The 18193-nt window shown below is 40.2% G+C and overlaps 1 protein-coding gene across 1 annotated transcript in view; it reads right to left on the bottom strand.

Annotated features, from left to right (window-relative positions):
• Positions 1-800: 800 nt before the first annotated feature.
• LOC106177181 (uncharacterized) overlaps positions 801-18193 on the bottom strand; it is a 26130-nt gene continuing 8737 nt past the window's right edge. Inside the window, exons 8-13 of the mRNA XM_087018081.1 lie at positions 6856-8400; positions 5138-5143; positions 3717-3916; positions 3242-3367; positions 2830-2945; positions 801-2520 (exon numbers count right to left, since the gene is read on the bottom strand). Of these exons, the coding sequence (XP_086874207.1) occupies positions 2245-2520; positions 2830-2945; positions 3242-3367; positions 3717-3916; positions 5138-5143; positions 6856-8400 (2269 nt within the window). The 3' untranslated portion in view covers positions 801-2244. The remainder of the gene's footprint in view (positions 2521-2829; positions 2946-3241; positions 3368-3716; positions 3917-5137; positions 5144-6855; positions 8401-18193) is intronic.

Here is an 18193-nt window from a genome sequence, read left to right as displayed (position 1 = left end):
CGCATTTAGAAACGATGGTACACCTTGAATATTAAGCTGGTCTTCTGTATTGCAAACATGTCATATAAGCATAATCCATTTTAGCGTTAAAAGATGTGGACTTCGATTACAAGATAAGGTGTAAATTAATTTAAGCTTTATTTTATTATACGGAAATCGTTTTAGCGTTAAAAGATGTTAAAAGAGTTCGATTACAAAATGTGTAAATTAATTTAAACTTTATATCATTATAAGTAATATGCCTCTGTAGAATGGCAGTTATCTGTGCTGACTTCCGGCCTTTGCTTTATTTTCCACTTTGTTTTATCGACTGATAGTTTTCATGGGTGAATTTTAATGATTGCGTCTTAAAATAGCTTTCTCTGCTGCGATAATGAGATTGCATCAGGTGCGAATGCTCCGCGCACCTTGACAGCCAAAGCTGCACGCTGCACCGCTTTTGTTAAACACAATTCGCGGTCTTAGCAAACAAAGTCAGAAATTAATGAATCTAAATAATAATAATAAAAAAGAATGAAACCTAGCGTAGTGTATTGGCCACATTTGATATGTATAGGCCAAGCTACAATTTGGTGACTAACATTAATGTGCATATGTATTAAAAAACGAAACTGAAATGTCCAATTGTTTCTCCATAAGTTTAAAAACACATATGCGACCGACGTCTTGGACTGAATTTGATGCAATTTCGAAATTTCAATTACAGTACTTTTAAATAATGTCAGTTCTTCAAGGATCAAGTATTCGTAACTTGCATTTTAATCTCATTTGCGTAAATTGTAAATAATAACACAACAACATTTTGTTAAAGTATAAACCAGTTTTATTTTTTCACCACCGTGAACATGAAGTCATATGAGTGCCACTCTGAGCAACTAGCCATCATAATACTGTCTCGTATGTCTGTTAAACAGCTTCATCCAACTAAAGAGTAGCAAAGGGGCTATGCATTTGCATCTCGTGCCTGTATACAGAGAGTGTGCGAACCTAAAGGCTTTCGGTTTGAGTAACGATCAAAATGTTCACATTTCGAGGGAGTTAAATAACGCAGTTACTGTTTGTGAAATGGGACCAGGTAAAATATGATAAAATGATAGAGTGGTTCAAAAGTTTACACGTCCTTATTTCATGAAAACACAACTGCACGAGATTGCACGGGGGAGATTGATATTTGAATCATTTTTATCACCTCTCAAAATGTGAACATCTTTGAAATGAAGGGGTATGACTTTTACTATGTAATAGAAAAGTACTGGTACACTGATTCAGCCCATAAAATAGCACTACACTGGCAGACAAAACAAGCTGCATTTATAAAGTGTTTTTGGTATTCATATCACTAAGAGAAGCGGGACGACCAATATTCATTACCAGTCCAAATTCTAAATACTGTAAATCGAATACTTCTGTCTAGGGTCGCCATCATGTTTTGTTAGCCTTCAGTATCCTAGCCAGGCCGTAATGTCAAGAATCAGGTGCGATATCTTCTACGGAATTAAGAATAAACCATTCAGGTTAGGTGTGTAATTTGAAGGTTAAACAAAGCACATCCGCCTCGTACTACATTTGAGTTTGTGTTTCTTAACAATCACAACCTTTCTTTCCGGTGGCAGTCTCTCTTACGCCTACGTGTCAGACGTGTGATGGTAAGAAGGGATGAGCGGAAGCTTTACGGTACGTGTCTTAACTTAAACTATTACAACTAAAAAGCAAAACCCTCGAGTAAAAGCAAACTAAACCTACAAAACTGAACTCATGTAAAGAGCAAAAATCTGTCTAAAATTTGTCTCCATTTGAAAAAAAAACAGAAATGTTTTCGAAAGCGATGTGAATACACACGTAACACACCAAGTGTTAAGTTGCAATGTTGCACGGTAGATAAGATGTATCAATTTCATTCAGACGTGTAGAACACCACTTTTAACACATAAAGATCCCATCAAATAAATAAATAAATACAACATACGTCTTCTCTACATGAATAATACAACGGTCCACTTGATTGTTGCCAAAACTTCTTTTTAATATTAGAAATTATTGTCAACGCTGACCGTGAACTATCCACACTACAATTGTCCAGTGAGTTTCGACGAAAGATCGTTACTTAATGTATCGCTTAGTTTGCCTTCAGTTGAGGTGACGCAGTCAGAGTATCAAAAGGAGAGAAACGTCTAGGAGGCACCGCACACCGCATTATCTGCGCATGTACAGTGCAATTCCAGACTGCCGCGTGGACGTAGCCGCTTAAATGTGCCTATAACGGCCGAAGACTATGCCCTTGTTTTCCTCATCCGTTCTCTCTTCGTACTGTAAGCTGGTGACACCTTGACTGCTCTGGTCCTGGACGGGCATGCCGGCCTTCATGATCCAGCGGTTGGCGCCCATGGCGGTCATCCCCTTCTGGGAGTCGTACTTGTTTGTACCGAGTTGGAGAGAAGGGGCGCTCATTGCCTCCTGGTCCGGTTCCAGGAGATTGACTTCCTTCACTGGACGAGGGGTGCCAAACATGGTCATTCCTTTCTAAAAACATATGGTAGAAAATGAAGGCAATTAGTATTGTTTTGCACTTGTTTTTCTGAAACAGGAAAAAGCACATTCCTCTGCCCCCCCCTCCCTACACATCTATCTCGTTCTTTACATGGTGTTTAGGCTATCTGGTATTTTCTTATAAATGGTAATCAATATCAGAGGGGAACAGATAAATAAAAAACAACCTCCAAAGCTATTACAAAGAAGAATTTTGACTTCATTAGCCCGGCGTTCTATTTGAAAAATGCCGTCCGTCAAAGGCAAAGGGAACGTCCCATTCAGATGATATTGTTCACCTACCTGAGAATCGAATTTGTTTGTTCCGCACTGGAGGTTGATGGTCGCCTTTCCTTCAGCTGATGCCTCATCTACCTTCATGTCAGACACGTGGCGGATTCCACCCATGGCAGACATACCTGGAAATCAAATATTCCAATAAATGTCACACGCTCTTATTTTCAATAATAACGAAAGGTATACAGAAAGTAATTATAGTATATAGCTATCAAATGTATCATCTATTATCTGCAAGAATGTCTGTTTCCATAGTTTTCTAAGTTTTCATTTCAGTCGATATGTGACCCTATATATTGGCTGAGGCTGTATCACATTAATATAATAATAGTACTGAGCATCGTGCATTAAATACAGTGCAGGAATAATAATAATAATAATAATAATAATAATAATAATAATAATAATAATTTCTCACCTTTTTGGGAGGCATACTGGTTTGTTCCCATCTGCGTGCTAATGACATTAGCGCCATCTTTGTCCTGTTCCGGTTGGTTCTTTGTCATGTCAGACACGTGGCGGATTGCGCCCATGGCAGTCATACCTGCAAATACAGTATCGTTGATATTTACATGTGTCACTTTGAAGACCGTGCATTTTGCCGTGCATTGTGCGATGAATATTCGGGAATTCCCTTAATCGGGTCTTCATTGTTATTATGAGATACGATTCGAACCAAGTTTGCCATAATGACACTGTTAGTCTGTTCGAAAGAAGCCAAAAAGTATAATTGAATACTGACCCAGGAAAACAGACTGAGAATATATTTATCAATTAACTTAAAACATGACTAGCTTTAGTCGCCTTGTTTTTTTCTGTATCCAGACATAACCTATTCCATAAACGATCACTCCATGTCTAGGTGTTTTGTTTTTCAAACCAAAACAACATACCCTTCTGAGAGTCGAACTTATTGGTGCCAGTCTGCAGCCAGAGCTCTCCTTGGGAATTCTGATCTTGTTTCTCCAGCTTCATGTCGGAGACGTGTCTGATAGAGCCAAACCCGGTCATTCCCTTCTGGCTGTCAAACTGGTTGGAACCATATTGGAGAGACACGAAGGACTGGGTATTCGGGTCACCCACAGCTTTCACTCTGAAAGCACAGGAAGCGGACGCTTACAACATGGGGAGCACGTGAATTAGGGGGGCAAGCGGATTTGGCGCACTGTTAATCAGTATTATAACCAGCACACGGCTGAAGACCGCATAGTTACCAAGAGGTTGGTTTTTCTATTTTTTTCTTTATTTGTTTTCTGTTCTCTTTTTCCTGGTTAAAACATGCACCCGGTGTCATGGATAGATTCTCCAGTGAAAATATGACCACGATATTTTTCTATGCTGTGGATTGGTTGAGGTAAAAAACGATAGCTTGCATTCTGGCTGCATGTATGGCCGCCACACATGAATATCAACCATCAGCATTTATTCATACAAAACATAATTTTAGGAACAAAATGTGTATGTGCATTCTAAGTGAGAATAAAGCGTGTATGTAACATGAAAGAAACAAGAAAGATATCAACTGATAAGTATATAACTGGTGCGAAAAGGATAGAGGCGGCAGTAAATTACGTGATATTAGCAGTGCATAATGTATACGGCACATGGTTGAGCAAGTTATAGCAAAGTGTGTGGGCTATTAATTGTTACCACATTTCAGCATTATTTGAAAATGAACTCTAAACAAAAAAGAAATTTCTAAAGAAAATTGCGCTCTAATCATAATGTGTTTGGTCAATGATCTAGCTTAATTAACCAGGTATGTGTGGTATTTGACTAATTCCAAACATCACAAAATTAAACAAGGCCTATTTATAAACTATTTTAGTGTGTGCAATCGCTATAGTGCTTGCTAAATAAATCAGTACGAATATAGCAAGTCATTAACAACCCATATCCGTTTCAAAAAATGTTTTTCCCGACATCAATAGTTCTACGTTACCCTTGAACATAAGATGTTATATATATATATTGTGCTAAGTGCTGGGAACTACGTCTGAAAAACGATTTCTTTCCGAAAAGCATCTGATATCAATAATAATGGTATTCTAACAGTGGATCCAGGTTATGCAAGGAACCCCCTCTAAGACTGAGTTGTTACACGTTTCACTGGTTTAAAATAGTGCATTTACTTGTGTTTTTGTGTTATTAATTTTGACTAAAATACTTCCAGTGAATTTGCTTAAGCAGCTTGTTCAAAAATTGGTCCTCAGGTTGACTCACAATCACTAAATAAACATTTAATCTTGCTCAAATCTATAATGAGGAAGGGTGGACAGCATCCCCTGGGCCCATCTAGATGTTTTTTAACTACTGTAAACTGAAATCGAAAATAATAACATTATAAAACATGATAACAATAGTGTATTTTGTCTATCATACCGTCAAACATGCCATTGACACAATGTTACTGTGTACATCTTACCTGATCTGGTAGGGGCGCTGCGCAAGACAAGACTAACCTGTAGGAGAGCAGGTCTTCTTGATAGATATAGAAATTGTGATTTGTTGTAATATTATTTGCTCTTTAATAGTGAACATGCGCAGTCATTAGTTCACAAGTGCAATCAAGCAGCTTGATTGTTTCCTTATATTACAAACACTTACAATTCGTAAATAAAAACCCTCTTTTTCAAAAATATGTATGTTAGCAAAACGAATTTGCATGGATTTAAACTGTTTGTTTAACAATCGGTAGTTACATAAAATACTCGTGCCTTCACTTTGTGTATTTCTCATGCAAAGGAAAGGATACATTAAGTCAAGTCAAAACAAATTCTCCACCCCACCGCTTGCCATAGAACAACGTATGCCGGACAGACCAAGAGCAATGCCCTACGGGAATATAGTGGAATACACAAAGATAATTGAATATAAGCGGTCGTTTACACACAACAACACGTGGAAAAATATGCAAAACATACATTTGCACAAATGAGCACAAAAATAAACTTACTGAGACACTTAAATTAAAACAAACATGCTATGGATTTACCAAAAAGGGTTTAAAATTATTTTAAGGAGTGAGGAACCGAAAGGTTAACTGTGGTTCATGAGGAGTGAGCAACAAAAAGGTTAACAAAGACTTTGAGGAGCGGGGAACCAAAAATATAAACAGGGACGTTAAGGAGTCAGGAACCAAAAAAGTAAACAACGTCTCTACTGTGTGAGGAATCAAAAAGGTGAACAGAAGCTTTGATGAGTAAGGATATATTGCCTTTATTCTCTCCTGTAGAAATTGTTCGATTTCATCAAAACCGACAAGTGGGCTGTGTCATTTGATTTTAGTGCCCTTTAACTGGCTACTACTCAGGAATTGAGTTAGTTACACTCATATGTTACCTTTGCAGCTTATACCTACATATTTGAAGTATTTTGACTAAATTCATCATTTCAGTGAACAGTTTATTGATAATGGCAAAAAACCATTCGTAATCACGAACAAGCAAAGGTTACTTCCAGGAGTATATACAGGCGTATATATGGACAGACTTGCTTCATAAACCTCGAGTCCCAACCACTCTCAAAACCCTCTAAACAAACAATGCTTGGAAAAAAATCGATTTTAGCGCGTTATCGTAGATATGTTATACATATGTGTCTTCTATTCAAGGGATTAAAGAAAGGATAGAAATCGTTATTATAGTATCTAACTATGTGCCACAAATCGGACATGTATCCAACACGGAAGTTAAAGTTATAATTTTGATGCAAAATTCCTTTTACTGTAAAAAAATTAGTCACGTGCCATGTAGCCCAAGATCAGGATAAGCTTTGGGTTTCCGCTGCCTTATGCAACGCATTCGTGTCAAAGGCGCTTTCATTTCAACAACACGCAAATTTGATTGTCAGTAATGCCCTTTGGAAAGCAATTGTTTTATGAACACCGCGGATGTGCTTTGTAGCAATTTAAGTAATTTCAGTTTCATCTCAGAGTTGGCGTAGTTCATTGACTCAGTACAAAAGGGCATTAGACGGTGTTGTCATTGTTACAGTATTTGCATATATGCTGTCTCTCTGTCCATCTAGATTTAAATGTGCCTATAACGGCCGAAGACTATGCCCTTGTTTTCCTCATCCGTTTTCTCTTCGTACTGTAAGCTGGTGACACCTTGACTGCTCTGATCCTGTACGGGCATGCCGGCCTTCATGATGGGACGACAGGCACCGACGGCTGTCATCCCCTTTTGAGAAGCGTACTGGTTGGTTCCACATTGCAAAGACAGGGCGGCGCTTCCCTCTGGGGTGCCCTCCTCGATCTTTACATCCTTCACTGGTCGAACGGCGCCCATGGGTGTCATGTCTTTCTGTGATGCGTACTGGTTGGTACCACACTGAAGGGTCATCACTGCCAGGACTTCTGGGGTGCACTCTGATACTTTGATATCAGCTGGGTGGCGGACAGCTCCGACGGGCGTCATGCCCTTTTGGGATTCGTACTTATTGGTGCCAGTTTGGATGTTCAGTTCTGCCATACCTTCTTGTGAAACATCGGGCACGTGCTTGTCAAAGACTGGACGTGGAGAGCCGAAACCGGTCATTCCCTTCTGAGAATCGAACTTGTTAGACCCTGCCTGAAGACCAATGTATGTGTTGCTCTCAGCATCGTATTGATCAGCCTTTATGTCGGACACGTGGCGGACAGCGCCCATGGCTCTCATCCCTTTCTGACTGTCATATTCGTTGGTGCCACACTGCAAACTCAGGACCGCCTGGACCTCAGGGGAAGCCTCTTCACATGGGATGTTGGTGACATGTCGAGCAGCACCGAAGGCAGTCATTCCCTTCTGAGACATGACCTTGTTCGTGCCATACTGGTAACCAATGAGAGTCTGTCCCTCTGGATCAAGCTCAGCACCGCTTTTCAGATCGGAGACGTGGCGGATAGCACCAAAGGCAGTCATCCCTTTCTGGGAGGCATTCTTGTTTGTACCGTACTGAAGACCAATGGTGTCCTTGCTCTCGGCTTCGGATGTTCCAATATCAGACACGTGACGGATGGCGCCAAATGACGTCATGCCTCTTTGGGAGGCATATTGGTTGGTACCCATCTGGGCGGAGAAGCAGTCCTTGCCTTCATACTCAGAAGAACCAACATCTTTTCCATGACGTTGTGCGCCAAAGGAGGTCATTCCTTTCTGGCTGGCGTGCTCGTTAGAGCCAGACTGGGGTGATATGACAGTGGCTGTCTGAGGGTCGTATTCCGCTGCCCCGACATCGTTACCGTGGCGGACAGCACCAGTTGGACGCATCCCTTTCTGAGAGTCATACTGGTTGGAGCCGGACGACTGCGGTCTGATGTAGGTAAGCCCTTGTTGGTCCATTTCGTCGGCCCTGATGTCAGAGACGTGACGAACGGAGCCCATGGCCGTCATGCCTTTCTGCGAAGCAAATTGGTTGGTGCCTGTTTGAAGTGACAGATTTCCGGCACTTTCCTTATCGTACTGGTCAGCTCGGATGTCTGAAATGTGCCTCACAGCCCCAATTGCTCGCATGCCCTTTTGAGAAGCGTATTGGTTGGTGCCGCTTTGGATGCTGATCACACCCTGACATTCTTGGTTTTCCACAGGATTGATTCTGGAAGACATAAGGATCCACTTTGAGTTTTAACTAACCAAGAGCTACAGGGTACTTTAGAGGTCGACAAATTAGGGAAAGAATTGGCCAAGATTTAGATTCCAGGTCTTCAAAAGTGGGTGAGGACAAAAGGAGGATGTTTATGAAGAATGAATGATATAGCAACAATTGCTTCGTTTTAAACAAGCACAAAAGAAATAATTTGCTGCTATTTTGGCTCTTGAATGAATAGGTAGTGTCGTGGATTTTGAGTTAGACAAGTGGTACGTCTCCAGAATTTAACCTGTGAAAACTAGAATAGCCAGAGAATCACCAACTCATCCTCTGCAACCTGATGGCTGCAAAAGTAAATGGTTTTAATACAAGATTATGACACTTTACGGTTCAGAACTTAGATATCCAGAAATGACATTGAATACTTTTGGTAAATAAGCACAAAGACACCAAATTTAAATTTTACTAAGGTAAACTAAATTTGAAAGTTTTGATCAAAATTTTAACATTTTACGATATATCTGTCTTTACTGGATATCATGTCTTAACCTGTATAGGTCAGCAGAATTAAATTGTGACAAACAGTGTTAGTGACGCTCAATTTTGCCGATGGATCTAAACTCTTTTGATAATTCGATGTGAAAACTTTTGCACGCCACCCATAAGTCTGATCGTGTGCAACGACCAGCTGCACGTTGAAATGACCTTAACCTACACATTCCGGAGCCATTATAGCAGTTAGTAGCAAGAACGATAGATGTGAATATGAATCATATTTTAACTAATTCGGAGAGAGGTTTGTATATAGCTGCAAAAAGGGAAATATGTGACAAAAGAGTTACTTAATACAAAAAACACCATTATTTACAAACACAAACGTAGAAACAGATATTCCACGTGGAATATAGACAGAAGTCATTATATGCAACAAACCATGTATGGCGAATGAAAGAAAAGCACTATATTCGAAATACCTTCACGGTATGCTACATAAGGCAGTGTTCGGAGATAACCCATTACGTGGTCCCTACTTGTATTTTAGTGCATGTTTTATTTATGTTGGCCGTATGGGAGATGTAAGTGCTTGAAAGTGAGTAAAGCTGAGGAAACATAATGCCATTCGCTATCATTTTCATCCATATTTCTGTCTCTGGTTACTTGAAGAGTGGCTTTTGAGGTAGCCCTTTAATTGAATGAATAAACATATTGTCCATAACAAATCTAGAGATGACGCACTAAACTCATCACTTGACACTTTACTTTTAAGAGCCATGCTTGACAAAACCATCGGCTAATTCTTCTGTAAAGCACCATGCTATTCTCTGTGTGGAACATTGGCCGTTTATGCAGATTGACAAAGCAAGAATATAAGACAGTGTTTCCTTTGCTAAACGCAAAATCCACACATTTAAACATTTTGAAATAAAAACAGATTATAGTCAATCGTGTCACTATTTGTGTAAGTCGCTACAGAAACACAAGTTCAGTAAAACATGCAGGGAAATGCTTAGGAAGGTATTTAAGTATTGTAATTGTTGTGAAATCTAGGGAGTATTGTTCAAAATATACATTTTCCAACCTATAATTCAAACGACTCGTCTGAATGAAGGTGTTTTAATTTAATAAAATGGTTCTTCCATCGTGCAATTAACATGAAACATTTAACAATAATTCAACATCATATTAATTGGGTATACTTAAAACGAAGGCAAAAGTATAGAACAAAATATTAATATCATATGCAAAATACATATGTTCCAGTACATCGATGCATCGTGTATCGCAGCTGTAGTATAATATTTCAAATTGCGGTTTAACCAGATTGTCTAAGGATTTGCTCACGAAATGCCATTCATTATAATGCTTCTCAACAACTTGAAAGTTTATCTCCAATAGTCTATAAGTGACATTAGTTTTACGGAACGAGTTAAACATTTGAAACGCTCAAATTGTGTTAAGTTTTATATATTATCTTATTCCTTTCGGTTTTCCTCCTGGCCGCCACAAGCATAACCATATTCAGCAAGAAGGTCAGGCATGCGCATATCCGCCGGTCGTCGCGGGGCGCCGTATGCAGTCATTCCACTTTGAGACGCAAAGCGATTGGAGCCCATCTGTAAGCCGATTGTTCCCCTGTCAGCCATTGTGTCGGCTCTGTTTGGGGGTGAAAAGGAAACAATGGATGATGGATGATAGTGTCTTGTAGGTTAGTTGGAGAGGAAATCGCTCACTACATTAGAGGCTGCCTGGGATGAATATTGAACTAGTCTTGATTTAAGCATTGCATGCTGTTTGGTTTTAATAAACTGGATATAGATTTTTGGGTAATTGCCAGATGAATATCACATGTAAAGCCAAAAACATGGGGTTTTGTGTAGTGCCTATAAGTTCTCATTATGTTTGAGGTCAAATTGATAGCTAGCTTACTGTCTGGCAATAGTATCATCATGAACTTAGTTATGTGTCATACGAACACTAATTTACAAGAGGAGAAGTAAAATATGAGCAAATCTTTCACCAAAATGCTTAGCCATTCTACATTATGTGTGGTATAAAAATAAAAAAGTGTTTTCCTTAAATTTAGACACAAAGAATCACGATTGAATATGTTTTTCATTTTTATTCACTTTGTGAGTTGCGAAGGCAAAAAGTGACATTGCATCCAAAATGTTTAGTGACCTTTAATGTAAGTGTTCTGCACCCTATTAATATTCAGATTCAACAATAACCAGTATATCTTCCAGCTCACTTGAGTGAGCACCACCTTTAGTGTCCAAGGTGATTCTATTTGAATAAGGTAGTCGTTGGATTCAAAGATTCCATAAATGTACAAATCACTGTGAGTGTGAGCTGCCATAATCATTCTATGCTTTTTCGTGATCAAAACCATTTTACAGTGCTTCCTTTACCGTAGTTTTTGTTATCTATCCTGTCTTTTATACGACCAAGTTGTAGCACTATACCCTGAGGTACAAACATGAACGTGAAAGAGTACGTGGAGCAAAAGATAAATAATAGTGCTAATTGGAGAGTGATATTCATACGGCTTTTCTGCTTAATTTACAATTCAATTTGAGCTTTTGGTTGATGATAGCCACGCTCAGCCAACAAGTCTGGCATGCGCATATCTGCCGGTCGACGAGGTGCCCCCATAGCTGTCATGCCGCTCTGTGTGGCGAACATATTGGTGCCCATTTGAAGTCCAATAGAACCTCTATCCACCATGCGGTCATCGGAGCGGAAGTCAGCACCATGGCGCACAGCACCATATGCGGCCATCCCCTTCTGAGAGTCGTACTTGTTCGAACCCATTTGCCCGCCTATGGTACCCTTGTCCTGTAGGTTGTCGGCTCTAATGTCGGCGATGTGTCGGACAGCGCCCATAGATGTCATTCCTTTTTGGGAATCGAACTTGTTGGTGCCCATCTGGATGCCAATCGTCGACTTGTCGGCCATGACATGGTCTAAGCGCGTGTCGGCACCGTGTCGCACTGCCCCATAAGCCGACATACCTTTCTGGGATGCGTACCTATTGGAACCCATCTGTCCACCAATCGTAGCCCGATCTTCCATATTATCGCTCTTTATATCAGCAATATGGCGGACAGCGCCCATGGCGGTCATCCCCTTCTGACTGTCGTAGCGGTTGGAACCCATCTGTGCGCCAATGGTGGCCCGATCTTTCATCATCTGATCGGAGCGTGTGTCCGCACCGTGTCGAACTGCGCCGTATGCACTCATCCCTTTTTGAGAATCGTACTTGTTAGAGCCCATCTGAGGACCGATTGTTACTCTATCCGCCAGGTCATCGGCTCTGAAAAGTAGGGTTGGCGACAGGTGAACGGACGAACGCGCCGCCCGCTTGTAAAGTCACTCTCTCTTTGCATATCGGACAATTTTTAACCCAAGTATAACACCGTAAAGCGTTTTCAGATGGATAGAAGTGGCAAGAAGAAAAGGTATGAAAGAGAGACGCTTTAGCAAGAGATAGATTATTTGGTAAACAGTTAGAAAGCTATGAAAACGTAAGAAAATGTGTAAAACTGTTTTGTTGTAGTCTTGTCTTCCCTCATTTTTGTTTTACCAAAGGTACAGATGGGAAAGCAAATCTATATCAGTAGCACTATGAGTTCATATCAGTAGTCTTATTAAAAAAACACCGTGCAAGTAACATGCAGTAAAATACCAATCAAAGAGATTTACATGGTGATTATTTGAGACACTCGGCAGAATAGGCCCTTAAAGTAATTGCTTAGTCTGAATCTTTTGGATAAAGCCCACCGTTAATGCATTCTGACTGTTAAAAGTAAAAGGGGGAACGGGTCACACCTAAAAAGGTTTAAAGGAAATATACATCATATTCAATCAGTTCTCAGCTTCATGTAAAAGAAACAATATCAATATTACTTCATTCCTTCCATTTTCTCTCTCTTTCGTAATTTATGTGTTAGTCTGTTCTTTTTACCTTGATGTCAAGGACTAACCCTTAACCTAGTTCTACCTGATGTTTAACAAGTTCATTTGGAATCAACGCTATCATACTTTATTACTTAGATACTTTGAAACATCTGACAATATTGCTCTAGTATACTTAAAACATATAAACATAATTATTGGAAACTTAGGTATATCCTATGACACAATGACCTGCAAATTCACACTGTTTAAATATTCCGGAGAGTTGCTCTTCAAACTGGAGTCGGATTGACCATACAATGTAGCTGGTGACACATATCTACATTGAGAAAATTTGCATTAAATTTAAACGATTTCAGCTGTTTGAATTGCTGCTCCTATGGAATGTGTCAATAAACAACAAACGCAAGAGACTTGCTTTTTAATTTTTTATTGAGCAACAATATGTAAAAATTAATTTCTTATCTGCTTTTTGCCTTTAGGGACTACAGTGCCTTACCTGACTTTCACCATCCAAATTCAATGTCCTCAAACCTTACATTGTCCGTTGCTTTCCATTTATATCGCAAACATGTACAGCAAGCAGTCGAAATACAAAAAGCCCGTCATCACATTTCTTTAGCAGTATAAATTGAATTTCGATATATTTACCTTTATAGATTGAACACTCAGTATTAAGATAATGAAAATAATAATGTTGTACAGGTGCTATGTGCAGCTTTCGTTAAGCGTATAATAACAAAGGGGCGTCCCATAACTAACAAAATGTGGTCAGTAACAAAAGGTCGCAACTTGTTAATAATTTTAATGAATAAGTATTCAATATGTAATATCAAATTTGATCCAAGATGTATTCATATAGTGTTAATGAACAGTGCAATATTATTCGGGTTACAATGGAGGGTGAGACAAATACGTTATGAAAGTGCGATATCAAATACGTGAACAGAAGAAAAACAAAAAATATACATTAAGCAAAAAAGCCAAATAATTTACAACATTTTTGCATAAAAAAAATAAATTTCGTATTATGACCCTCCGGTTTTATACACATTGTGATGCTTAAAGAAAACGTTAATGGTTTGAATAATACCCTAGAATTAGCTTATCAGAGTCATGAAAAATCATCTGTTTTGAAAGTAACTTACATTGTTCAATTTTCGAAAAATTGGGCAAGATGTTGAAGTTCATAGAAATAAAAAACAAGCTTGCTAACGCGCTAGATCCAGACTAAGTTAAGACAACAAATGAACATTATTTCTTGAAAGACTGAAGGCGATGAATAGCCTGAGTGCCCGAAGAATAGTGTATAACATAGTTCTCTCTTAATCTTAAATATAACTTAAAAATCAGTTGAGCCACCAGAATAACCGTATTCCTCAAGGAGGTTCGGCATACGCATATCAGCAGGACGACGTGGAGCACCGAAAGCTGTGATTCCTTTCTGTGAATCATATTTGTTAGTGCCTGCTTGTAGACCGATGTAGCCTTTGGAGCCAGGATCCATGTCGTCAGACCTGATGTCAGCAATGTGTCGGACGGCGCCGTAACCTCTCATGCCTTTCTGTGAGTCGAATTTGTTGGAACCCATCTGGGCACCGATGGTGGATCTGTCTTCCATGTCGTCTGCTCTGATATCAGCAATATGGCGGACGGCACCCATGGAAGTCATACCCTTCTGAGAATCGAACTTATTGGAGCCCATCTGGATACCAATGGTTGATCTGTCGACCATCTCATCTTTAGCCCCTACGTCAGCACCGTGGCGAACAGCGCCGTATCCACGAGTGCCCTTTTGCGAGTCGAACTTGTTGGAACCCATCTGTGCACCGATTGTCGACCTGTCTTCCATATCATCTGCTCTGATATCAGCAATATGGCGGACGGCACCCATGGATGTCATGCCCTTTTGAGAATCATACTTATTGGAGCCCATCTGGATGCCAATGGTTGATTTGTCGACCATCTCATCTTTAGCCCCTACGTCAGCACCGTGGCGCACAGCGCCGTACCCACGAGTGCCCTTTTGCGAGTCGAATTTGTTGGAACCCATCTGAGCACCGATTGTGGACCTGTCTTCCATGTCGTCAGCTCTAATGTCGGCAATATGGCGGACAGCACCCATGGATGTCATGCCCTTCTGGGATTCATACTTGTTGGAGCCCATTTGTATACCAATGGTTGATTTGTCAACCATTTCATCATCTGCTCCTACATCAGCCCCGTGGCGAACAGCACCATAACCCCTCATGCCTTTCTGCGATTCGAATCGATTTGATCCCATCTGAGCGCCAATTGTAGACCTGTCTTCCATGTCGTCTGCTCTGATATCAGCAATATGACGGACGGCGCCCATGGATGTCATGCCTTTCTGGGAATCATACTTATTTGTTCCCATCTGGATACCAATGGTTGATCTGTCGACCATCTCATCTTTAGTTCCTACGTCAGCTCCGTGGCGAACAGCGCCGTACCCACGAGTGCCCTTTTGCGAATCGAACTTGTTGGAGCCCATTTGTGCACCGATTGTCGACCTGTCTTCCATGTCGTCTGCTCGGATATCAGCAATATGGCGGACGGCACCCATGGAAGTCATACCTTTTTGGGATTCATACTTGTTGGAGCCCATTTGTATACCAATGGTTGATTTGTCAACCATTTCATCATCTGCTCCTACATCAGCCCCGTGGCGAACAGCACCATAACCCCTCATGCCTTTCTGCGATTCGAATCGATTTGATCCCATCTGAGCGCCAATTGTGGACCTGTCTTCCATGTCGTCTGCTCTAATATCAGCAATATGGCGGACGGCGCCCATGGATGTCATGCCTTTCTGGGAATCATACTTATTTGTTCCCATCTGGATACCAATGGTTGATTTGTCAACCATCTCATCTTTAGCCCCTACGTCAGCTCCGTGGCGAACAGCGCCGTACCCGCGAGTGCCCTTCTGCGAGTCAAATTTATTAGAGCCCATCTGAGCGCCGATAGTGGACTTATCTTCGAACTGATCTGCTCTGATATCAGCAATGTGACGAACGGCCCCCATAGACGTCATGCCTTTCTGTGACTCAAACTTGTTCGTTCCCATTTGTACGCTAATGGTGGACTTGTCGACCATATCATCGGTGGCACCGACGTCGGCACCGTGTCTAACTGCACCATAACCTCTCATGCCCTTTTGTGAGTCAAACCTGTTAGTTCCCATCTGAGCACCAATGGTTGCTTTGTCCTCAAACTGGTCAGCCCTAATATCAGCAATATGGCGGACAGCACCCATGGTCGTCATGCCTTTTTGGGATGCAAATTTGTTGCTTCCCATCTGAATGCCAATTGTACTCTGATCTTCCATGTCATCGGCACGGATGTCAGCAACATGGCGGACAGCTCCCATGGAAGTCATTCCCTTTTGAGAAGCAAAACGGTTCGATCCCATTTGTAGCCCGATGGTGGCATTGTCAACCATATCGTCACTCTTGATATCAGAGACGTGACGGACAGCCCCCATGGATGTCATACCTTTCTGACTTTCAAACCTGTTAGAACCCATCTGACCACCAATAGTTGCGTTGTCAACTTGGTCGTCTGCTCGAATATCAGCAATATGGCGGACGGCTCCCATGGACGTCATACCTTTCTGTGATGCAAATCTGTTGGAACCCATCTGTAGGCCAATGGTGGCCCTATCTTCCATGTTATCAGCCCTAGAAATGAATTATTATTAGGTTTAATAATATTTTCAATCACACAAAATGGATTATGTATGAAATATCCAAGGAAGAGGTTAATGTATTAATCATGAAAAATCAAATTTATTTATCAGGTGTCAAAACACTTACAAATTATATCAAGATGATCTGACTAATAATTTCAAATGAGTGAAAAAATGACGATTCACCATGCTTTTCCATTGGTTGGAATGTTTGATAAAAAGGTCATTAGGTAGCAACAGCAGTTAGCTGGTATCGATTTCAGTCGTTTATAAATGTTGAAGTGTGGTAAAGAGTGGGTGTCAAGAGATTGTTGAGAGGTATGATGTTGGCACTGAATTTACCTGGTTTGAATAAAGATTATGTTCTTGCAACAGTGTGTCAAGATTTTACCCACCATACGCCCGTGTCCGATCCGGATTGATGAATCTGACCGATTACTTCAGCTACCGTAGAATCTACGATCCCAATACCTTAAGGCAGTAAACGTGATAGCGCCCATTGCATAGCTTTTACTGAGCGAAATACGGTGGGTAAATCTTGACAAAATGCTGTCTAACCATCATATGTGTATACAGCGTATTGTTTTTAAAATATCAGCTGTTTCACTTCATTGTATTAGGTTATTAAGGCACACAAGGCAAAATTGGAAAAGCATGATAAAACAATCACAAATATCGGGAAATCTCGGTATCAGGTGACTCAGTGTCGAGATTCTACGGTAGCTCACTCAGGTTCGCATGCCACCCTGCATTGAACACGCCGAGTATAAGAAAAGAGAAAGTGGGCAACTCTCGGGCTTAGCAAGGTCATCGATTTCCATCCCCAAGTATCAATTTTTACCCTATCAACCCATTTTAACACATGAACAAATAACGTGTATTTCGAACGAGTACACAGAGAACGAAGAATTAAACAACATAGAAGAAGAGCATTATTTTAGAATAGAGGAGGCATTAGCAAGATATATGTTATAGCGATATACGGCGAAAGCAAAAGTAAAGAATTCGAAGATGTTAAACATTGAAAAAAATAAAAAAAATGACAGGTATAATTTAGTTGCAAAATAGCAGAGAGATGCAAGATATCGAGAAGACGAAGAGAAAAGACGTAAAAAGGATACAAAAAACACTTATAGTGACAGGACAAACATAAATCGGTATACGAAAACAAAAATATAATGGAAAAAGGAGGGAGCAGAATACTGATGAATGTCGAAAAGAATCAGATAAAAAAGTTTTTTCTTATTTTTCTTATTTTTTTTTAGTTGGTAAACAACGATCAAGAACCCATCCCAGGTCAATATTTCACCAACCAAAACAGATATTACGAAAACCATTACTAGGCCCTTTGTGGATCTATTGGGTGTGGCACGCGAGTCTGAATGAAAATACTAGGACAAATACATAGCAATAACTGAGATCACTCGTCTAGTTTGGTTTTTTTGTCATTTTTAACCGCTCAACTGACTGTCATTTCAAATGACTTGGTCAAGAAATTAATGCAATATTTGCACAAGCCGGTGATAGATGGTAACCTCGAATAAATTTCATACATTTATTGATCTTAGAAAATTAGAGAAGAGTGATCTCGGCATACGGGCAACAAAAAGTTCAGACCGAAGGAAACACTTGTTGTATGATCAAGGGTCAATATTTGTTTTTCATTTAATG

This window comes from Lingula anatina, chromosome 7 (assembly GCF_051362555.1).
Source record: "Lingula anatina isolate TDL-2025a chromosome 7, LinAna3.0, whole genome shotgun sequence".
In the NCBI taxonomy this organism is placed as follows: domain Eukaryota; kingdom Metazoa; phylum Brachiopoda; class Lingulata; order Lingulida; family Lingulidae; genus Lingula; species Lingula anatina.
The sequence above is the reverse complement of the archived record's forward strand: the minus strand, read 5'-3'. Positions and strand labels throughout refer to the sequence as shown.